Genomic DNA, 25,000 nt, shown 5'->3' on the forward strand with positions numbered 1-25,000 from the left:
GGGCGGCATGATGGATGGAAGGACGGACGGACGGATGGATGAATGGATGGATGGATGGAAGGGCGGCATGATGGATGTATGGATGGATGGATGGGAGAAGGGAGGAAGGGCTGTATTGTTTGTTATGTTTAAATCGTGTTACATCATTGGTCTAAATAGTAATTCCACACCGAGTCTTTGATTTTGTCAATATACAAATCATAATATGGCTCAAAACGGTATTATGTCAGAGAAATATGGATACTGAAAATTGAATTCATTGTCAAAACATTTGAAACTTGGGATAATCTAGTTTTGTTTAACCCTCTCCTCAACAACCATCGGAAAATCGTCACATTCGTTAAGATACAACCAACAATTCTATCTTCCTGATTGATTTCTTTTGCACATCACAAAATCTAAATGAAATTTGTTGTTACATCTACAAAAGCTTGACTCTGTATGATAGAGCTCATTTTGTTGAACAATATTATGCATAGAATGTACTTGTTGCTTTTCTGGTTGAGTGAGAAAAGTCTATTTTTGTGTTGGGAGGATGTTAAGATTTGGTGAAAATTCTGAAAATGGCTGGTAAGGCGAGAGTTAATTCGGGAGATTGAATATTATAGTTCCATAAAATGCATGACGTCAAAATTTAATCATACCCCCCCCCCCCCTCCAATAATGTTAGCTCAATATAATCTATTCATTGTTTGGCCTCCGCTTCAAGGAGCCATAAAATACTAGTGTGACGTAGCAGGTCACATATGTGACCCATCGTCTCAAAGCGGTATTATATCGGGATGAACTTGATGCAGGAAATCTTTTTTTTTTAAAATAAATAAATTAATTTATTTATTTGTTTGTTTGTTTGTTTCCAAATATGTGAAACTTGGAGTTAATTTCTATCCAATTTGATGTAGAGTAAATGCAACGTGTACATATATGCAGGTCTGACATCCGAACGCAGTTTATGGGCCTAGTTTAACATTGTTGTAATGGACAATATTTTGCGTCATTTTCCCAAGATTTCCATCACAACAATGAGCCCATAATGAATTCGGGGATCGGACCTGCATATAAGCACACGTCGAGTGAATACAATTCCTACCATTGCTAAAGACACAAAGTTCGTATTTCTTATCATTATCATTTTAATTCACCATTCAGGATATCTATCTGATTCATCCCGACGACGTAACACCGTTTTGAGACGGGTAGGTCACATATTTGATTTCAGATTCCGACATTGCTAATGAATAAATAAATAGAAACAAGGGGGGAAACTGGAAATGATGTAACGCAGGCACGGAGATAATATTATGACCCAACAAACACACACACACACACACACACACACACACACACACACACACGAATACATAACACACTGATCTTATCCCTTGTTCCAACTTCAAATTATTATTGCAGACGGAATATGAAAATATTGATTGGCTATTTTCTGAAACAACCCTACAGCTATTTGGCCCTACGCTCTGACAAAATAAAACCTCATTTTTCCCATAAAAAGTTTTCTGAAAAAATAGATGAATTAGGATTAGGATGACCCACAACTTTTCAACAACCATTAAAAAAAAAAAATCTCAAACCAAAGACTTCCTTAATGAAAAATCTCAAGTTTAGAAAATTTGACAAATTTAATTAAGTAGAAGTCATTTTAACCAGTTTGTCTTTTTTCTGGCCAAAATGATTTTTTTAAAAATGCGTTTTGTCACAGATTGGCTGATTTTGCCGACGCTTTTTGTTTTGTCGCACCCGCGACAACGTAGACCTCATTAATTCTTAAACAACAACGACGCTATCTAAACAACAACAAACAAACCGGGGGCAACTTGTGCCTTGAATAATGGCGTGGGGATCAGGGCAACACGATACAACACAAGAAGTCATCGGAGGACAGTTCATCACAGGCTAAAAAGATTTTTTTTTTTTAATTAACGGAAATTTTTTTTTCAAAAGCATTAACAGCCTGTCTTGAGTTCTAGGCGATGATTCAGTCCATGTCATAATAATAATAATAATAATAATAATAATAATAATAATAATAATAATAATAATAATAATAATAATAATAATAATAATAATAATAATAATAATAATATAAAATCTCGCCTTCTATGAAAGTCAAGCAAATGTGAGTAAACTATAAGTTGGACGGATGGCTAGGGCTAGGACAGAAAATTGGATATTTGTTTGTTTTTTTTTCACTTGATTAGGTTGTGTGTGTGTGTGTGTGTGTGTGTGTGTGTGTGTGTGTGTGTGTGTGTGTGTGTGTATTTCGGTTCTTTTATTCATGGGTTGGAGGGGGGGGGGGGGTTATTTTGATCGTTTCGGGGGATTTGGGAGGGGGTGGGGGTCCTTGGGGGGGGGGGGGGGGGGGAAGGGAGGGAGGGGGATGGCGGGGGCGTTTAGAAAAAAAGAAAGGAAAATAATAGCCGATGTGTAAGACAGGCTCACAGCGTCTGTTATCCCAATCCATTTAATTTATTTGTCAATTGGATTCAATAGTCTGATCTCCCGTCGCCCAGCAACGGCGGCCATCGTGGTTCTAAACAAAGAAAATCTGTAATTCCCATTCTTCATGCTGGCTAGAACTTTTCATATGTCTTGTGATCAGAATGTGTAAAAGTCAAAACATGATCAGATTTATAATGGGTTTTTTTTCCTCTGGATACGCTTTTATGCTCGTCGGAGAAATATTTCATAAGGGCGTCCGCCATTTTCCGATAGTTTAGAGCCAGTTACTAAGTTACCATGCGTCATTACGAGGGAAGTGACGTTACGACTGTTGAAGCGTATTAGCGTTGACAATCATTCTAAACTGTAAACGTAAAAAAAAAAAGCCCAGAAAGAGGCCAAAGGCCGTATGAAATGGAATCCGGTAGCATAATATGGTCTTCTGGGGGGAAAATACAATATATAAAACATTGTTGGGCCATTGAAGACGGTGGTGTCAAATGTGGAAGCGTACAATATATAAACTTTCACATTTCTAATCTACTTCAATTTCGGCATTTAGTTTCTCAATGATTTGATTTAATGAAAACATCAACGACAAATATGAGCCAAAAGTGCGAAGAGCATTCAGAAAAAAGAAAAAAAGAGAAAAATGAATTGTTTAAATTTTTTTCTGCAAACAAATGTGAAATTATGTATAAGATACATCAGAATGGTTTTTGATGGAAAATAATAATTGATATATCGGCCTTTTTCAAAAATCTGCCAAATTCCTGTCCTGTGACGAAAATTGGATCTTTGAAATATTTGATGCATATATTGTTAGCAAATACTTGCTTACACAGTCTCACTACACATTACTAACTTGTATGAAACATAAAAAACGAAAATCGAGAGAGATTCAGGATAGTTATGACGTTTTGTATTGACTGGGGTAGAGGAAAATACCCTGTCCTTTTTTTTGCATGACGGCTTTAAGTCGAATTTTTAACAAAATGGAGTGTCTTGTTGTATACACCTATGAATTCACCTGATGCAAATTGCCATTTTCTAACATCCTCATAAAAGTTTGTAACAATCAGACTTTTTAAAGTTTTATTATATATTAATGAAGTCTGTCCCCAAGGGGCTACTCATTCCTGTAACTGCAATGAAAATTAACCAATTAAAATCCTCTTAACAATAGAAGTGTAACTAACAATGTTTTCTCGCCGTAGCTACCCCTTTTCCATCACGGCCGAAACTACAAACACATGGTTTTTTCATTCAGTGTGATTTCCAGTTCAACACCGCTTCAAGAATGGTGAGTAATGTTCAACATTAGACCATGACCCTCATTCCTGTTACCAGGGCTTGTTATTTAAATAAGAACTTGTATTAAAATAAAAGTATCAGTTTATAGCTTTTTTAAGGCTCTAAATAATAGTCATACTTTAATGTTGGAGTAAATCATATTTTAGGGATAGTATGAATCGAAGCGAGATAAACTCATCCCTGTTACACTCATTCCTGTTACACCTTGTTTTGTAACAGGAATGAGGGATGTAACAGGAATGAGGAAAACATAACAGGAATGAGTAACAGGAATGAGGAATGTGAACTTTCTTAAAATGAAACACATGTTTTATTGTCACTAAGTCCTTTGGAGCATAATAGCCCATAGAATCGGAGCTTATCCCTGTTTCTGTAGCATGAAACAGACATTTAACTTATGAATACGACATTGGTCTATAGCAAATTACATTCCACAGCAGCACTGGTACCATACTATATACCTGGGTGAAGCAAAGTGAAGCAACCGGAATGAATTTCCTTGATTAAGGAAACCACTCTATGGTTGTGGAGGTTTTCGAACATGTTATCTCCAAGTCGGGAGTCCCTTTCGGTAACCACTCGGCCACGGCGCCTCCACATGGTTTATCGATTCATAGCATATTCTTTTGTTTCATAAGGATGTGTTTGGTAAAGTGTTTTGTAAACCACTGAAGTGTTACAGGCCTATGTCCATTGAAGTGGTAACATTCATTGTTACAACGTTACCATTAAAAACAATTTTTATTGTTTACATATTAATTTCTTCCATTGCTGAAAGACTATTTTTAGTGCAAAGTTACCTTGCCAATACCAAATGCCTAATGTCCAAACATAGTTTGTTGCCTGTTAGGCTCAGATACATTTTAGATGATTACTATGATTTTAACGGCCCGGTATCGCTTGTACAAATGTGACATTGTATCACATAATAGTCTTCTTTGTTTCTTGACTTTATTCATGTTACACCTTGTTTTGTAATAGGAATGAGGATGGCGAAATGTAACTTGATATTATTGTTCATTTTCAAGGGTCATAGCTTTGTTGTAACGATTGTTTATTTTGTTTTCTTATCACAAAGGCCAAAAAAGCCATGATGTCAGCCAAGAGCAACGACTTTACCGTCAAAGACGAGATGGAGTTCCTATACGACGTGCTGTTAATCTTAAAAAAAGAACAAGACAAATACCAGAGCGACAAACCGAATGGAAAAAAAAGTCCATAAAAGATAAGACACCAAGAGAACAACGCAAACAGAGAAAGAATTGGATAAAAAATTATCACACACACACTGCAAACCGGAAACAGCAAAATCTTGACCTGAGTTACACTCCATCCTCACACTCAAAATCTCAACTCCAGTATGTCTCTCGTCAAAGATATCAAGCTACTAAAACAGCCAATGAAACCTAAATGTTGAAAAACCAAAGTTTTGAAGAAGTGAAAAGGCTGTCCTCTCTTTCTCAATCGAAAAAGAAATCCGAAAAGTACTAAAAGCGCTTGGACAGGTCATTAAAAATAAAAAAAACTTTCGTTGACACCCCGATCAAAAACTAGAAAAACTTTTGAAAGATAGCAGAAAAAAACAAAAAAGTGAAAAGAACATTACAAAATCATTTTGCACTCCTATAAGACATCAAACATTTGAGGAACAGAAGGCACATGTACACATCCGTGAAACATCTGGCAGCTGGTATGACTCTCAAAAAATATAATTTCTTGGAAAAATTCGGAAACGACGTCAAATGCCTCCAAAATGTCCAGATCTTGTCAAGCAAATAGTAAGAGATTTTGTCCTGAAAGGTGACACTTCTAAATTAGCTCCAGGAAAGAGAAATGCAAAAACAAGAAATAAAGTCAAGAAACAAAGAAGACAAATATGTGATACAATGTCACATTTGTACAAGCGATACATTTCTTGCAACCCATACGTGTCATTTTCTTCATTCTACCGACTTAAGCCATTTTGGGTTGTTACTCCAAGAAAAAGGGACAGAGAAACATGTGCATGTAAAAAATGTGAAAACATTAACATGCCTGCTTCAGCACTTTTGAGAAAAGGAATCAAGAATGTTCAATAATGTTGTTGGTTACATCAATGAAATTTCATTCATTTCTACAAAGTGATTTGAAGCAACAGGTTTTCAAAGGTAATGATGGAGACATGCCTGAAGTTGCACCGGTTGACTTAAACAGTGATTCAAGGGATGAACATGACCAAGATGACATAGACATTAAGATGATGCCGACTGAAATCAATTACAATGGTTTTCTCAAAAGATTGAATGAATACAAATCATTTGTTGAAGTGGTTGATGAATGTGAAAATCAAGCATTACGTGTTTGTGAAATAGTTGAGGCCAGCAGAAGTGTAATCACAACTCGCATTGGTATTGACAATAGGTGTACACATTTAATTTCAAATGATATACCTAGATAGATCTCTGTGTGATGGGAAACAGTTATTTCCAGTCAAGCTGAGGGCCGATGGGGATTGCCTGCCTGCCTGTGGTGCAGTGTATGCATTTGGCAAAGACACACAAACAGACGAAATACGAGTAAGATTGATACAAGAGCTGGCTTTACACAAGGACCATTATTTGTCAGATTCAAACCTTGCTTCACTCAATAACAACATCCAGACAGTTGTTGAATTTTTGTCACAAACTTGGACCTTTATATTCCCGATGTTAACATAAGTGATAAGATACCTTGGAAGAGTTGTTCAAACTGGACGTTATGTCATTAAGTAAACCAAAATCATACATGGGTATGTGGTAGCTTCTCGCTCTTTCCATTGTTTTAAAAATGCCTCTTTTGTTTGTGTATCCAAACATTCCGAACTGCCACGAAAGAGTATCCTGAATTTAACAAACAATGTTGGTGCTCTTTTGTGGGTCTCTACCAACATATGCCCCAAATCATCGTATAGGCGCCCTAACCATTTTGTTCCCCTTCTGAGTTTCAATCACTAAGCGTATTGAATTCATAATCCTTTCGAATAAATATGTTGTAATTACTCATTCCTGTAACAGAAAACTCATTCCTGTTACGTTCACTCATTCCTGTTACACAAACACATTCCTGTTAAGAATGACTTTTTCATGTTTTTCATGCTAAATATAAATACTTGAAAGGAAATATTATTTGTGGTGGTTTAACACTTATATACCTAGACTATGGTAAACAATTTTTATTTTTGTGATTTTCCTATAAATTTTTGGAGATGATGATTGCTCAAGTAATATCCTTTGTTTTCAAAAACTGATTTCTGAATGCCTTTTGTAAAACAATTAATGTCATTTTGTTGTCAAAATTAGTATCAATGCTCTGTGTCTATTGTTTTTCAATGTTTTATTTCAATAATTGTCCAAAAATGTGTTAATTTATGTAATGTGACATATTTTTTTAAGCGTAACAGGAATGAGTCACATGTAGATTGTAATTCACAAATACTTAAATAAGTGACCAATGAAAACTCATTAAGCCCTGTTATTACAATTTTATGTCGCATACATATCACAGAAAGCATACACAAAATAATGAGTATGTTGGAAATACTTGACTTTTCAAAAATTGGAGGACTCGAATTTGGCGTTATTTTGAAAACGGCCGATATAATCGTAATATAAACACATATACATACCAACACACACCCACATACATACATACATACATACATACATACATACATACATACATACATACATACATACATACATACATACATACATACATACATACAAACACACACATGAACGCACGCACACGAATACAGATTGAGAGAGAGAGAGAGAGAGAGAGAGAGAGAGAGAGAGAGAGAGAGAGAGAGAGAGAGAGAGAAAGAATGAGTGGGTGGGAGTGAGAGAGAGAGAGATGGACAAAGACTGCTTAACATCAACTCTTATCCATTAATTGCAGGAAGGAAGACAGAGCAATTTGCCTTTCCGACTCTAGTTTTAGTCCCTGTTCAATTTATTACCACTTCTTGTGACATCAATATCACGTGTACCCTGATAGATAACGATCTAACGAGACGAGTATGATACTCCCAGGTTTGAGGTTCAATCCCCAGTCGAGGAGACATAATAATTGTTCCCAATATAATTTTCTGAGATTTCTGACACTGTATTATGTGAAGATTAATGATATGGACGTTTGGGATGTCCCTCGTGTCACCAAAGTAGAAAATAAATAAGACATAAAATGATTGGGACGAATCTTGTTTTGTTTGTTTTTAAGGGTTTTACGGCGCTAGCAACACATTAAGGTCATATCAGCGCCAGTAAAAAGGAAGAAAATGGGATAGTAAAAAGTTCTAGAATTACAATTAAAGCATCCAAGAAAAGGGAAGACAAAGGGGAATTGGTTCAAATAAGAAACAGGTTTTAGATTCCAAAAGCACACTATCAAAGTACTTAGTTTTGAGATCACTAAAAGTCTCATCCAGACACAAGCACAGGTCCCCGCTAAGAGGAACACACTCAAATGTTTTACAAATCATACATAATATAAAAAAACACAATGCAGTGCATAACAGAGATATGATTTACAAGGAAAAAAATACATCCCCCATTCTTCTTGTGTTTTATGTCTTTTGAATCGATTTACTTTGCTGACAAAGGCAAAACCTAGAGCAAGAATCATTTGTCATTGCCAATCAAACTGGAGCTTTTTTTTTTTTTATCTTCTTTATTCTTTTTTATTTTTTTTTGAGATTAAAACAACAACCAGACTTACCAACTTTTCAATAGCAAAATTAAAGAAAATATAAATGAAGATACGGCGACGATAACGATAACAATGACGATGATGATGATGTGGCATTCCATCTAAAAATTCAACTATTAGGAGTCCCCGTTAGTGAAAGCACTTGACTAAAAGTCCACCTGGAGCTTCATCTCACGAGTATGGAATGATAATGACAATGGTGAGATTGGGGTATTTGCCATTTTCCTGGGATTAATGTCAAAGGATTTGTGTCAGAAGAAAGAAGACAATTGGCTTGTGGGAATGCAACCTTACCTTTTCGTATCACTTCCTCCAATGCTTGTGTCTTTTCTTTGAGGACGTGCGAAATGATGACACATTGTTGTGATACTTGTAGCCTGAAAAACACAAAGAAAAGAGAATAATAAAAAAAAAAATTATAAAAGAAATATTATTGTTTATTATTTATTATTATTTATTTATTTATTAATTATTATTATTATTATTATTATTATTATTATTATTTATTATTATTATTATTATTAATATTATTATATTATTATTATTATTATTATTATTATTATATTATTATTATTATTATTATTATTATTATATTATTATTATTATCATTATTATTATATATTATTATTATTTATTATTATTATTATTATTATTATTATTATTATTATTATTATTATTATTTATTATTATTATTATTATTATTATCATTATTATTATTATTAAGGACGAGTAGGCTATCTCATCATTTATCTCTCTCACTAACCAAGTTGCGTTCAAAACACAATGATAGTGTTTCATGGTAAACATTTTAATCTTTACAAAATGAATGATTATCTCAAATAATAAAAAACAGCAGTAACTTTCTCAAAACCTTTATGTTTTTGTTTTTTTTAAAGGGTTTTACAGCACTTGAAACACATTTAGGTTATATCAGAGCGAGTAAAAAGGAAGAAAATTGGAAAGTAAAAACATTCTAGATGTACAATTAAAAGGACTTAAAAATGTTATGTTTTTATATAGTGATTACATAGGGAAAATAACTAACATCATCATTTTAATTCATTCCTCTTTACTAAAAATGGAATTGAAATTCATTCAAACTTGTACGGTTGTCTTTTCTTTTCATCAATCGTATTGTCGCCCTTCTTATTGTCATCATAGTTGTAGTTAGAGACGAGGCCATAATAGCTCAGTTGGTAGGGTACTCATATCACAAGCACATTGACCAGTAAGTTCCGGTTCCAGTCATGTTTGTTAGGATTTCTGTGTGGTCTTTCTGTCCACCAAGAACTGATAGAATAGCTGAGTTTGTTAAATCTGGTTGAAAGTACTTTGTGATAGCTAATAACCTATCATTTTTGTTGTTGCTGTTGTTGTAAACAAAGTAAATAGTATTGATAATAGATCTTGTAAAATATAAAGTCACATAAACGAATAACTAGAGGTGTCTAAATGAGTCAATAAAATAGAGATAAAGATAAAGGGAGTAAATCTGACTCATGAATGAACAATACGAAACAAACGTGGTAGGCAAATTGAGTAGTAAAACTGATAACTAGAGGTGTCTAAATGAGTCAATAAAATTGAGATAAGGGAGTAAATCTGACTCATGAATGAACAGCACAAAACAAACGTGGTAGGCAAATTGAGTAGTAAAACTGATAACTAGAGGTGTCTAAATGAGTCGATAAAATTGAGATAAGGGAGTAAATCTGACTCATGAATGAACAACACAAAACAAACGTGGTAGGCAAATTGAGTAGTAAAACTGATAACTAGAGGTGTCTAAATGAGTCGATAAAATTGAGATAAGGGAGTAAATCTGACTCATGAATGAACAACACAAAACAAACGTGGTAGGCAAATTGAGTAGTAAAACTGATAACTAGAGGTGTCTAAATGAGTCGATAAAATGGAGATAAGGGAGTAAATCTGACTCATGAATGAACAACACAAAACAAACGTGGTAGGCAAATTGAGTAGTAAAACTGATAACTAGAGGTGTCTAAATGAGTCGATAAAATTGAGATAAGGGAGTAAATCTGACTCATGAATGAACAACACAAAACAACGTGGTAGGCAAATTGAGTAGTAAAACTGATAACTAGAGGTGTCTAAATGAGTCGATAAAATGGAGATAAGGGAGTAAATCTGACTCATGAATGAACAACACAAAACAAACGTGGTAGGCAAATTGAGTAGTAAAACTGATAACTAGAGGTGTCTAAATGAGTCGATAAAATGGAGATAAGGGAGTAAATCTGACTCATGAATGAACAACACAAAACAAACGTGGTAGGCAAATTGAGTAGTAAAACTGATAACTAGAGGTGTCTAAATGAGTCAATAAATGGAGATAAGGGAGTAAATCTGACTCATGAATGAACAACACAAAACAAACGTGGTAGGCAAATTGAGTAGTAAAACTGATAACTAGAGGTGTCTAAATGAGTCAATAAAATTGAGATAAGGGAGTAAATCTGACTCATGAATGAACAACACAAAACAAACGTGTAGGCAAATTGAGTAGTAAAACTGATAACTAGAGGTGTCTAAATGAGTCAATAAAATTGAGATAAGGGAGTAAATCTGACTCATGAATGAACAACACAAAACAAACGTGGTAGGCAAATTGAGTAGTAAAACTATAACTAGAGGTGTCTAAATGAGTCAATAAAATGGAGATAAGGGAGTAAATCTGACTCATGAATGAACAATACGAAACAAATGACGTTTCGGCCTTTGGCCTTTCTCAAGTAAACACAAAAACAAAGTCACATAACATACCTTTGAATTGAATGTTCAGCTTTGCCGAGAATGTCTTTTTCTTGAGGCGTCAGTTCCCTTGCCAAGGCATGGACCTGCAGGACAACCATTCTAGCCGAGGCTTGTGGGTTGAAATTCAGATCCCATGGTTGATCTTCCAACAGTGTTGAGGCTACAGGAGGATAAAACAAAAGCATTCTAAGCTACACAGGTCCCAAAAACACATCATATCTCACAAGCAAATGGACTGGTCAGTCAGTCCCTGAAGCAGACAAGCTTTTACTTTTTTCCCGATTTCTTTGCCCACCCAGCGGCCCACTTGGATAAGATCAAAACATTTACCTGTCGAAGAAGCTCCTCCAAATAGTTGCTGTAAGGAATTATGCATGTCTTTGTGAACAGGGTTGTCAAACACCTGATTCAAACACTGGCCAGTCAAGGTGATAAAAACTTTCACCATGCCTTCAATGGTGGATGTTTGTTTACTCAATGAGTGTTTTTTGGCCAGGGTGTTCAGAACATGTTGTAGCCATTCATAAGCTAGGAGCCATCCCTGCTCTGATTGCAATGAAGTGAAGATGTTGGCAAGACTGTGTAGTTGAACATTGGCCTGGTCCCTGGTTCAGCAAATAATACATAAAAATGCAAATAATAAATAAAAATGTAAAAATCAGGGCAATGTGTCATGAAAAACATAGCTAGACAAAGCAGATAGAAAAAAAAAGAGGAAAAAGTCAGCCCAAAAAATGCTGTGTCAAATGCACAGGGAATATGGCATTGAACATGATGAAGTCAAGATTTTTTTAGACCTCCCCTATCCACTCTGTAGTAATTGGGTCTGTTAGATCTGGAGGACAGTACTTTGCAATAAACTGGCGTGCTATCCCAAGGGTAGCAAACAATTGCTACAGATCATTTTATTCAAAGTTACATAAACTGGTGTAAACTACGGTCTCACAAACATAATGGCTCTCAACGACTACTAGTTTAATCTCATATTGTGTATGTTGCTAGCTATTAACTATGCATGCCAAGAGCCTCGTTGTTGAGGATACCGTGTGCTCTATAAGAGTCTATCATTATTATTATTATTAATAAGGGCGAAGTGGCCGAGTGGTTAAGGCATTGCACTGTGACCCGGAAGGTCCCGGGTTCGAGCCCCATTTCAGGCACTTTCGTTTTTATCCTTGGGCAAGATTATTAACACCCAAATTGCTCACTTGGACAACATGGGTGATTCCTGTTGACATCAAACATCTTTGATGAATTATCTATATTCCTTCGTGGAATGCTTAGGCAGTGATATCTTATGATGAAGTCATGACGGAAAGGGCTTAATTATTATTATTATTATTATTATTTCAAATTACCTGCTACATCCCGGCAGTTTCTCCAAAGCATCCAAGACCAGAGAGCTTGTTTGTTTGGCACAAAACAGAAGTTGAGAATCCACTTGACTGGCACAGAGACCAGATAGATACGTGTCAAAGGTCTGGTTCGTTGTCTGGTCAGCTGACATCTCAAAATCAGACAATTCCTCTTGCACAATAGAATGAACCAACTGAAAAATTTCAATTCAATTAAATTCAAATATTTATTTATTGTCTGCATTTTAAAAATGTTTCATAGATAATGTAGTCAGGCTAATAGAAGCCTTTGACCGACATAGGTTTTAACACATAGTGCATAAACATACATAGTAATACAGTTTTCCTTACCACATTGGTGAAGTTAATTTACGTCAATAAAAATTCTAAAATTAGTCTGAGTGGTGCAAACTGAATTTTAAAGAAGTAGTTGTTTATTTGCTTTGTTCTTTATTTTACTTTTGCTTTTTTTGGGGAGTGGGAGGAGGGTTGTTATTTTTATTTGATTCTCTCACCTGATTCAAACATCTACCAAAACACAAATATTAACCTTTTCTTGTTCAAGGTCAACTAAGTTGTAACTCCTTTTTTTTTTTTTTAGTTATGCTCGGAAACTACTAATTAATAGATTTGACCGTATTCTATTTCAAAATTTGCAAAATTCAGATATGGATATAGAGCATTCATAGAATTTGGTTTCCTTATCTTCCTGAATCTATCAATGCACATACAAACACTAACGGTGAAAATTACCTAATATATTCACATAAATACACCACCTGTTTCTGACTGGAACTCTTTTGGCTGCTGATGTAGACATCGTCTATGGCATTCATCAAAGATGCCTGATGACCAAAACCTCTGCTCTGCAGCTGTGAACAAATGGAGCCAGCTTGCAATAAGTCTGCTACAACTGGCCTAGCTGTGAAGGACAGCTGTGTCTGCAGATGGTTGTGGACTGAGAGAAGCTTTGACCTCATGTGACTGTTGCCTAAACCGATTACATTCAGCATGGAATTGAGGTCATAAGCACTGTAAGGACAGCCGTCATCCTGGTTGGAATTGAGAAATAAAGTAAACACTATCAATAGGTGAAAATATTTAATTTCCTACTTAAAGCCTTTTGCTGCAAAGGATAACTGAACTAATAGTCTTAGCAGTTCTCCCCATTTCTCTAACCTCATGAATTTCCACATGTTTTTCTCTTGTGCGATATCAGATAAGCAGTCCAAGTCTACCCTTTGTGAATTTGTATCTGTATATCACTCGAAGTTGGCTAAATTTTATACTTTGATATTCAATGACGGGAAGCACTTTTAATAAATTTTCCTATCAAATTGTGTGATTTTGGGAAGAAGTTCAAGATTCGATTTTCATCTTCTTCTATGAGGTTGGTTAGCTGGAATATCTATAAGTATATGTATGCCTCTATTATAAGCCTACAATCTCATGTATGCCTCTATTATAAGCCTACAATCTCATCACAAAGTGTATCATAATAGAAGGTAATGGAGCAGGCGATTATCCCAATTTCTTGCAGTAAAAGCTGACAGTAGCAATGTCTTGCTACACTTTGGATAAGACACCAGTCTATCCCAAAGTGCTCTCCTCCAGGTGTAACTGACACAACTATCCAATTGCTGCTTGGTGAACAGGGGGGTCAGAAAAAATCTCTACTGCATCTGTAATCAATATAATGTCCCTTCGCTTGTGAGGCAAATGCCTTCCTAACTTTGCCATCAGGACTCTCAAAAACTATTTCATTTCCATCAAGAGACTAATCAAAACACTTACCTCACCGGAAATGTATATTTCAATTCCTCTATTCCTCATGGCTCTGGAAATTTCTCCTCTTTTTGGGTCCATTGCAAAGAAAAGCCTAAAAAATGAGAGAGAATAAAAATCCCTTTTCCAAATCACAACAAAGATGGAAAAACTCCAAGATCACAACAAAGACGGAAAAACTCCAATTTCAAAACAAATATGGAAAAACAAAAATAATGAGCACCATTTAACTCTGCATGAGACATTGACTGCCTTGCCTTCATTCAATTTCTGGTGATCTATGATCTCTTCACACCCCCCCCCCCCTCTCTCACCCCTTTCTGACCTCCAGATCTCTCAATCAAAAGGCAAATCCAATCATTTATATATATATATTGAGTAAATTCCTACTGCATTAAACAAATATCTTGCTTTTTCTCCAGAATTAAATTACAACTGGTAGCAAACATGGACGTTCCTTCCCCTGAAGCATGTCTTCTCCATGAAATTCAAATGAGAAAAAGCACCGAATACGAACGACCTATAAACTATTTTCAATAGCGCTCATGTATTTATAGAAGCTTTTCTCTTCGTACCTGATGCCTGGAATGCTTCAGTCTTCTCTTAAACTAAACCCTGAAGACAAATATTGACAAAAGGGGATTTCACTAGAATTATTTAATTCTTTTTTTCAAATAATAATAATTTAATTTTTTTTAGACTTAAATCTATTCAATTTTAATCCCCATGATTTTTTTTTTCTATTTAATTTTCCAGCAGGGCAACATACTTGTACTCCCAATCCATAATACACCAGTTACCTGAATGACGGGTGAGGTTTAATAGACACAATCTCACCATCCACTGTCCCACGTTCATTGATGGTCAACACACCCTGTGGTTCCAGCAATGCATTGAGCCGATCCAAAACTGATGCACTGGATAAAGGTGACAATAATAATATTTTCATTTACTCTATCTTGCTGTAACTTGCTTAATATAGTCACATCTCTCCAATCCTAACACCTCCATTCCCATTATTTTATCCAAATGACAGAGAAATCTGGATATTGTAATCAGTTCCTAAAGTGTACAAATAAAGAAGAAAATAACACGCCCCCAAGCAACCTGTATGGATAATGGAGACCCCTAACTTCTAGTCTGCCAGAAGAGAGGGCGACTGTCATTGTGGTCTGTCTGGTTGGGAAATAAGTAAGATACTACATCAATTTAATGTTAAGTATTAGGATTCAAATTCAAGACTTACTTTTGTATTCCAAGAATACAGAGCACAACACTGTTATTTAGCGATTCAATTTTGGAACAGAGAAACGGAATGCTACATCTCTTTTCAATTAAATTAAGGGATAATAGAAATGAGAATAAAAAAGTTGTTCAAAACATTCTACAGAGATTTTTCAATTCACATGACACACTTACACTTTTTCAATATCACAATTCTCAAATCACAATGTATGGTCAGAAAACTCATTAACGTTTGAGACGTTCCTACTTCCATTGGGGACAGTTGGAGTAATGAGTGAGTTGTCACTTTGATGCAGTTAAATTGAGCTTTATATAGCGCAATATCCACTAAATGTGCTCAAAGTGCTTTACAAGGGGTCCCGGGTCAACAGCAACATTTAACATGTAGGACGGGACATGACGCCTGTTAGGCGATATTATAATTTTTCGGACAAAGACAAAGCTGTTAACGGCCAGGTATTCATTTTACACCTGAGTACAGTGAGAGAATGTGAGTAAAGAGCCTTTTCCAGGGACCAACTATGCGCGAGTGCGAGGCTCGAACCAAGGACCTTCCGATCCGAAATCGAGTGTCATACCACTAGACCACATAGCCGCACACATGCAGTTAAAATTATGACGATGATATTATATTTAATTAATTTATAAGCTAGACTTTAAAGAAATATTTGAAAAAAGAATAGCATTTATCTTTTAATGTAAATTTTAATTTCATTGAAAGCTGATCTGATGTGAACAGTAATCAAAGCGAAAACAAAATGAATCTCTGTCCTGTAACTTAAAGTTGAGTGTTAAAAAGTGGGGTATTTTATTGCTCATAATCCACTCCAATTTTGATAATTCGTTGATAAAAATCTGGCTAGAAAAATCCCTTTCACTAAAATTACGAAACCAAAAGTGAATATAGTAATAAAACAGACCTAAATACTCAATTACAAACCTGCAGAAATTGACATTGTCGATGAGCAGCCATTGGCCAGACTGAAGAGCCTTGACCAGGACACTGTCCACCCATTCAAAGGCTCCCCCACCTACACCTGGCTTCATTGATGTCACAGTGTCATACAATTGGGACAACTGCAGCTTAAGAGCAGTGGTGGTCTCTGAAAAGAGGGGAAAATGAAGCCATTCATTAAACATTAAAATTGTGAAATAATATCCCTATCATAAGTGAGATCTGTAAATACTGGTTGCTAAAACAAAGCACCTCCTTAGATAATAATAATATGAAATTAAAATCTAATTTTTCCAGGACACTTAAAATGCATTAATCAATGAAAATGCATTAAATGATGACTTTCCCCCATCTTTACTATCTATTTGGATTTTAGCGCTTTTCTTGTTAGCTGAAGATGGAAGTAAAATATTATTATGTCATTTTCTCAACTACATTTGCCAAAACGTTATTTTAAAAAAAAAAGAGGCACAAAGCTGCTAGAATTTGTGGACTGTAAAAAGTAGTAAACAAGAATATAACACGATTCAATAAAGAACAAAATAAGCACGGCCATATATCTGTGGTTTTAAGTAATGTATGGTTTAAGAGTTTTTTTTTGTTGTTGGCTAAAGAAGGGATTTAAGCCAAAACGGGACGTTCTGTGTTTGGTATTTTGTTCTTTTTTTGAAGCTGTTATATTCATTTTTATCTATTACTTTTTTTTTTTTTGTTTAAATGGAAAGGTAATAAAATCATACCGTGACAGTGAAATTGAATCTTTTCCAGCTGTACCACAATGGACTGTAACTCCTTCACATGCTGATTTAGTAAGTTGATTACCTCCTCACTAGACAAACCCTCAGCTGATAAAGTAGAAAAAAAAAGAAAAAATTTGATAAAGTACTATGGGATCATACTGTAATGATTCTATTTAATCACAACTTTAATATTTTGAACTAAACACCACCGTTGTTAATGGCTAAAAATGCTTATATGATTGTGACAACTTCCAACACACTGACAAGACAACCCTAAACTTGAGATAACCACAACCACCACCACCACCTCCTCCTCCAACTCCTTTTTCCTCTTCTTTTTTTTGTTTGTTTGTTTGTTGCTTTAGGTCTCTTCCAACACAATTGAGGTTATATGAGAGACCGCTGAAACAAAAAAACAAGCAATCTAACAAAAATAGTACAAATGTAAATCAAAATCATAACCTAAAGATATCATAAGCTAAATTATAAATAACCAAGAACAAACAGGCAGAAGATTTACAGAAAAAAAAATACAATCACAAACCAAAGAAGCAGGATAGGCTAGTAAAGAGAAGAAGAAACGACATCACTATCGGATCGTACACCCATGCGAACATCATAGGTATATGATTCAAGGGTGATACTCCCATCCAACCACCCGCTTTTCCTCTTCTTCTTTTCAGTTTTAATAATAATAATAATAATAAGCATATTTCTATAGCGCCTTTCGTCGAAACCTCAAAGCACTTTTTTTTTTAAAGTTAAGAGTATTACTGTCAATAAGCATGTCCAAAGAAAAAGAAAAGTTTATGGCACTTTGCTGTGCACTTTTAAAGGTCTCCACTTCCCTCAGAAGCTAGATACCAGCAGATAGATTGTTCCATAAATGGAAAGTTCTTGTGAAAAGTGAGTAAAGATGGTTTTCCCTATAAGATGGAGGAATATTAGAATGATTGTCTCATCATAAAGTTTTGGGCTAAGGCTAAATCAACAACATAATAATTCAAGAATCATATTTAAAAACCTAAACGACATGCAATGTGATGGCACTGAAAGATTTATGGCTCCAATCTTTATTTCTGAAAAATCTGACATTTTTACCATCTTAAAACCAGCAGACCTCAATCATTCGTTACTAGCGGCAACAAAGACTTACAGGATTGTGACAATTTCCTGTACACACTGACAGACAACTCTAAACTTGAGACAACCATCTTATCCCGGAGATCCCCTTCCACCAGAGATTTCAACTCCACACGTCTCACTTCTGCTTCAGTCAGATGAGCTGCTTCTCCTAAATGGCGCCAAATGTCGGTCTGAAAAAAAAATTAAATTAAATTAAATAAAAATATCCCGAGCCTGAGGCAATAAAAAGACAATTGTCTGTGATGAAGAGTACAATCAGAATCCATTAGGGTAAGTAATAAAGCTTTACAAGGCTTGAAAATCCAATTTTAATGCTCTCTACTTTTCAACAGGTGTGAATAAATCTATTTTTGGATGGATCTAATCAGTTTTGAGAAAATGTGAAAAATTGTGAAAAGAATAATTTTTGTAGAGATGCATAAGTCACTTTCTCCTAAAGTCAGGGACCATAGATTGAGCTTATAAATTACATACAATGGAAAATGGATCAAGTCCCAAGTATAATGTGTTGAAAAAGCTGTGAGGGGTAATGAAGTTAGTGGATCACGGAAGAGATTCAAGACCATTCAAGGTCATAGTGTTTACATAATTCTATTCAAACAATTATCACTCAATGTTGTTACATTTTTGTTTTAAACATGTTTCTTTCATTACAGATTTGAAACAAGGTGACTTTGGGGTTGCACAACTCTGAAAAACAAAACACCTCTAGAGAGAAGACCCATTTCCAAGAAATCAAACAAATTTGCTGCTAAAACCCTTTTAATTTTTTTTTCCTGCCATTTTGAAGCTCGAAACCTACAGTAACTTATCACTTTTCACCTCTTTATAATGGAATAGTGTATGTACACTTTCAACTTCAAAACAAATGGAATAAAGCGTTTCAAATTACTGACTCAACTCCAGTCAACCTGGAATACAGCTTCATAGAGTAACAATGAAGGTAGGGTTCTCCCCTCATAGTAATTTTGTCGGACTAGACAAAAACCGAAAAATTTACAATAGTACAATCAACAACCCGTCTCCTGGTGAAGGCATCACTCTCTTCACCTTTGCTGTACTCGGAGTAGTCGGGAATGCATTTGTCATGATTGTCTCCCTCATGCATCCTCGATTTCGACAAATGTCATCCGCATTTCTCTTCCACCACTGCCTGCTTGACACGATCAAATCTCTATTTTGTTTACCATTTGGATATAGTCTGTTAATGAACAATGCAATCCCTCATTGCGATGTGCTTGGAGCAGCTTACATGTTACTTATGACTGTCTCTGCATACAATCTACTTGCCCTGTTACTCAATGAGGAGTACCAATGTTCTTATCTATCCAAGAACTATAAAGAGACTCAAGGCGACACCTGCTGTATCATATTTGGACTCGTCATGATCTGGTTCACCACAGTTTTATTACATCTCGGTGTGGCTTTCTTGCCAGGAAGTTCAGAGTTCAGCAGGGACATTGGAAATTGTGTATATCGATACGGGATAACTAAAAACTATGTCATTCACGTTCTTTGGGTTCTTCTCGTAACTGGAGCAGTCTCTGTAGCAGCGTTCAGCTTTTTCCACTTTTACAAGAAACTATCTTCAAGTATTCAAAGTAGAAAATGGGGATCCATCCATAAATCTTTATCGTCACTCAACACCCATCACCACCATCCTCTAACAATGAGCCAAGATGACGATGAGGAAACGGAAGAGGTGCATTATCAATTCGAGGATGATGCACATTTTCAGAATGTCAGCGCTCAAATCAACAATTACATCCGACGCATCATCATCCTGTTCTGCATGCTGGTCAGTTTTGTCGTGTGCTGGTATCCTCTCTTCCTACTGACATTGTTGGATGTTCACTATCAGCAACCAGCCCATCTGTACCGTATTCTGACCATGATAGCATGGGTGCATCCTTTGACAACGCCTGTGTTCTGCTTCATCATATACTACAAGAGAGCATGGGCTGGCCCGACCAACAGCGCACTGTTCAGGGACATCTATGCCAATGCTATACCCATGACTATGTCCAAATCCAGCTATAGTTTCAGCCACAGCAGTGGTCTTCATACCCAAAACAGGTTGGAAGAAGAAGAGATTACTAATAATAGTACGGATAATATGCTTAGTTTTCATAATCAAAACTTCCAATGGGGTGGTGCTGGTGGCACTGATGGTGGTAGAAGTAGTGTTGGACATAACCACGTCATCATGAATAATATTTCCTCTTCATCTTCTACTCATCACCATCATGAGAACTACTCATCAATCATAAGCAGGGAAGAGGAAGTAGCTGGTCAAACATTAATCATGTGATCCAAAGTGAGGGGATAATACAAAATTAAAGGGTAAATGAACAGTGTTCGGCATATTAAATGAACGGCAACAATGACGGCAAACTCTTGTAATACATTTCTTCACTTGACTCAGGCATAAATGGATATCTGCTTAAAGACGGGAATGCATATTGTAAGAGTGATGTTTCAAAATGTGTGTCTAAAATGTGTCTTCCTTTTCTATACTGATTGGAACTTTAAATGTTGTCCCAGCTGAGGGGGGAATTGTAATGCCCATTTTGCATGGCGAACCTGTGGAATCAAGCTATATTAATGTGCATATCTAATATGATTTTTAAAAAAAATAAATCAATTGAAGATCTTTTTACTTTAATTTCTAAATATGCATGTGGTTGGAAAAGTGAGTTAATATAATATACGTAGCAAAGCTCAAACTTTTGTGTCAGTCGATATTTTTGTCAATGAAATTTAAAGGATCACCAAACGACAAAGAATAAAACTCATTTCCAAAACAAACAAAAAATACATAACACAGAAACTCAGTTTCAATAGTTGAGGTTTTTTTCTGACCCTCTGTCCACCAAGCAGTGGAGTGTAACTGAGTTTGTTTGATCTTATCATTAAATCAATATTTCAATTCATCAAAAATTATTAGAAATTATTACTTTGTGGTAGACTACCATCCTACCAAAAGGGTAACAGCAATTTTTATTGTTATTAATGTTACAGGAACTCTAGCTCCATGGGCCTAATAAATGGCTCTATTTTTAAATCTTTGACAAAGGTTCTTAAACATCTCTTATTGTCAAGAAAATACATGTGATGTTCATTTTAATGTAATTTTTCATGTAAATCAAAATAAAATCTTATCAAAATGGATTAACATTTTATAAATAAATTTGATGAAAATAAATATGTTTTGACGTTAATTTATAGAGTAAATTTGAATCAATGACACATAACACTTCTCAACCCACACTATTTACACTATGATGAAAAACAGTGCTGGCAGTGAGAAATCATTTCTGACCTGTTCAAATCCGCCCAACAGCTCTGTGGTGTCCATTGAGCTATTCATGGGGAGCACACACAATGAGTGGCCCGTCAACTGGGCCAGCAGTCGGACAAGACTTGTTTTGCCACTGGATTGAGGGCCAAGCTGAAATCAAATTGAATATTATTGTCAAATTACATGTCAATTTCAAAAGACTGATCAGACTTTTCTCTTAAATACATTTTTTAAAAATGCAAGATAACTAGATAATATATAACTGTAATAAAACTTTTAATAGAATAACTCACATTAACTTTTGGATTTTAAAAAATGAATTAAAAAGAAAATCTCAAACACTAATTGTCAGATAATATTATTTCAGACGGAGAGAGTCTTGATGACAGCTTAATTTGAAGAGCATTTACCTTCCAAGATTGACTGTTGTCCTGAGATCCTGAGATAACACCAGGTTTTTAAAAACCCGTCGGTTCACTTAGCAGTGATTGGGTAGCAGTGTCTTTAGATCTGGTGAAAAAGTACTCTACATCCTATCTAAAGGGTAGCAAGCAACCGTCACTATCTGTTTAATGTTAAAGAAACCAGAATAAACTTTGGCTCTATGGGCCTAATGGCTTTGTATGACTTATTTTGTCATTCTGATAGAATGAGGATCCTCCACTTCGCAACACGGAATTCGACAAGGAAAAAATAAAAACATTTTGGTCACAGGCCACCACTTTAGTATACATCCCCCCCTCATCTCCCATCCCCTTTCTTTCATTACCAGGCTAGGACTACCTCTACAACAAACTTACTAGAATAGCCAGCCAATCCCCATTGTCCACCCACTCACTTACAATGATGGGATTACCATGCGGTGTCAAACAGTACTATGGAAAGGAGTGCCTAAGGTCACTTGACTAGGACCAAGATTTCCGGCCAACTGTATCTTTTTTTAGGTGTTTGCCTGTTGTAGTTGTTGGCATGACTGTTGAATTCATTCGTCAGATTGGTTCTCAGTTGCAGATGTAGGCAAGAATGAGTGACCCATTTGAACAGTAGATGGACCCACGTGTAGATGTCTTGATGATTGGTATAGTGGATACTTCTCACCGCACACACAGACAAAAAGCTCCAGTACCTAATGGTGGACAATTTATAATTTAAAAATCATACATTTTCAAAACTTGTGTGGCTTTCGGATCGGAAGGTCCTGGGTTCGAGCCTCACGCTCGGCGCATAGTTGAGTCCTTGGAAAAGACTCTTTACTCACATTCTCTCACCGTACTCAGGTGTAAAATGAGTACCTGGCCGTTAACTGCTTTGTCTTTGTCCGAAAAATTGTAATATTGCCTAACAGGCGTTATGTCCCGTCCTACATGTTAAATGTTGCTGTTGACCAGGGACCCCTTGTAAAGCGCTTTGAGCACATTTAGTGGATATTGCGCTATATAAAAGCTCATATTTAAATGTCGAATAACGATTTTTAAAATTTAAGAATGTAAAGGATAAAAGCGATACAACAAATAATTTACATTCAGTTTGTAAAATATTGTTACCAAAAGTTTTAGGTTTAGTTTTTATCTAATAAAATATTTTTTAAAATCATTTTACAAACAAGACCTTTACAAGTCTTAATGCCAATGATGATGACATGAGAGTTTGTATCTAACATTTCATTGCACCTTAAGATGTTAAATATAATAATAATATCTAGTATTATCAAATAAACTGTACATCTGTAGTCCTACCTTTGCTTTGTCTGCCTCTGTTCTCATCCTGTCACAGTAGATAAGACTCACATATTCTCCTGGATTCAAACTGCCCATGCACTGGTTACAAAAATAAAAATAAATAATAAATAAATTGTTTAAAATGATTTCATTTTAATTAATGAGATTTTAAAAAAAAACAAAATATAAAATAAATTATAAGATTTTTGTACTTCTATGCAATACCTATAAAGTATATATATGACACTCAACTGACATAATATTTATTCTGTCCAAAGAACAAATGAGTATCTTCTCTATAAATTCATAACAGCATACGCTTGATAAAGAATACTCTTATCCCTGCCCTTGTATGCCATCGACAGACATATCTTTATGCCATCAACTTACATATCTGTATGCCATCAACAGACATATCTTTATGCCATCAACAGACATATCTTTATGCCATCAACAGACATATCTTTATGCCATTAAACAGACATATCTTTATGCCAGCTAAGGTTCGCATGATTTAACTTTAATACCGCTCACCTCCTAATTTCTGTTTTAACCCAGAATTATCAAATATTTTAAAAACCCCATTTACTTTTAAAATACCGCGCACAGCATTTTATTGAAATGAAAATCAGCATATCCATTTTGAGTCCCCTGAAAGCAAGGCAAAGACGTAAATTACATAAGCATGCAACATTCCTGATAGACTGATCTTTTCTAAATCAAAACAAAAAAAAAAAAAAAAAAAATGGTGTGGCAAGAAATTCTTCGAGAAAAGGATAAGCTTTGGAGAAAAAAATCAACTCCCCACGTCATACACCTTTACAAGTATAATGGATCGAATAGAAAGAAGTTGTACACTTACAATACACCTTTTATGAAAAAAATTTAGCCAGAAAAAAAAATAATAATTTTTACTTCAAATATAAATAGATTAAGTTAACCCCCAAATTATTAAAAAGTTTCAAATCAGGCACTTCTTTGACTCAGGTTTAAACGTTTTGACAAATTGGGGTCAATTGATCATAGCCAAAAAGTAAAATAAAAAAATTTTTCGGTGTAAAACAGAAAAGTTTGTTTTACCCTCCATTAGAAGAAAACTGGAAAATGTGCTAAATATTAAGCTTTATTTAACTAAAAGTACCTGGTTTGCTTTGAGGACATCACACCACCTGAATAGATCTCTCAAGTTGAATTCCCATGGAGATCCCTTCATTCCCCACATTCGACTCACCATCGTTTCTTCAAATATCTGAGGAGAAAAATTGTAACACATGTTGTAATAAAAACCACACATCTGGCTGGGGACTAAGTTAAATGGGCCCTTGACAGAGTTCAGGAAGATACTGGTATTCCTACCCTAATTAGACACTCAAACACAAAGACTTTATAAGGATAAATGAAGAAGAAGAAGTGATAGTTTAGAAATTAAACAATGATGACCAGAAATGTCAGATCATCATTATCATAAAAAAAAAAAA

General features: G+C 35.2%; 2 protein-coding genes across 2 annotated transcripts in view; one reads left to right on the forward strand and one right to left on the reverse strand.

Annotated features, from left to right (window-relative positions):
• The window catches only part of LOC144969409 (midasin-like), a 173,158-nt gene that overhangs the window by 107,188 nt on the left and 40,970 nt on the right, over window positions 1-25,000 (reverse strand). The window contains exons 39-53 of the mRNA XM_078908521.1: window positions 24,664-24,771; window positions 23,541-23,621; window positions 22,790-22,930; window positions 22,605-22,679; window positions 21,826-21,954; window positions 18,514-18,673; window positions 17,358-17,462; window positions 16,603-16,765; window positions 15,218-15,334; window positions 14,427-14,511; window positions 13,412-13,684; window positions 12,636-12,826; window positions 11,608-11,882; window positions 11,287-11,437; window positions 8,794-8,876 (exon numbers count right to left, since the gene is read on the reverse strand). Of these exons, the coding sequence (XP_078764647.1) occupies window positions 8,794-8,876; window positions 11,287-11,437; window positions 11,608-11,882; window positions 12,636-12,826; window positions 13,412-13,684; window positions 14,427-14,511; window positions 15,218-15,334; window positions 16,603-16,765; window positions 17,358-17,462; window positions 18,514-18,673; window positions 21,826-21,954; window positions 22,605-22,679; window positions 22,790-22,930; window positions 23,541-23,621; window positions 24,664-24,771 (2,137 nt within the window). The remainder of the gene's footprint in view (window positions 1-8,793; window positions 8,877-11,286; window positions 11,438-11,607; window positions 11,883-12,635; window positions 12,827-13,411; window positions 13,685-14,426; window positions 14,512-15,217; window positions 15,335-16,602; window positions 16,766-17,357; window positions 17,463-18,513; window positions 18,674-21,825; window positions 21,955-22,604; window positions 22,680-22,789; window positions 22,931-23,540; window positions 23,622-24,663; window positions 24,772-25,000) is intronic.
• LOC144969020 (uncharacterized) lies at window positions 15,207-21,143 on the forward strand. Its single transcript, XM_078907973.1, has 2 exons — window positions 15,207-15,344; window positions 19,160-21,143. Exon 2 carries the CDS (start codon window positions 19,441-19,443, stop codon window positions 20,812-20,814), a length of 1,374 nt encoding a protein of 457 aa, XP_078764099.1. The 5' UTR covers window positions 15,207-15,344; window positions 19,160-19,440; the 3' UTR covers window positions 20,815-21,143.

This window comes from Berghia stephanieae, chromosome 3 (genome assembly GCF_034508935.2).
Source record: "Berghia stephanieae isolate SIO BIC M18660-M18661 chromosome 3, UCSD_Bste_1.3, whole genome shotgun sequence".
NCBI classification, from domain to species: domain Eukaryota; kingdom Metazoa; phylum Mollusca; class Gastropoda; order Nudibranchia; family Aeolidiidae; genus Berghia; species Berghia stephanieae.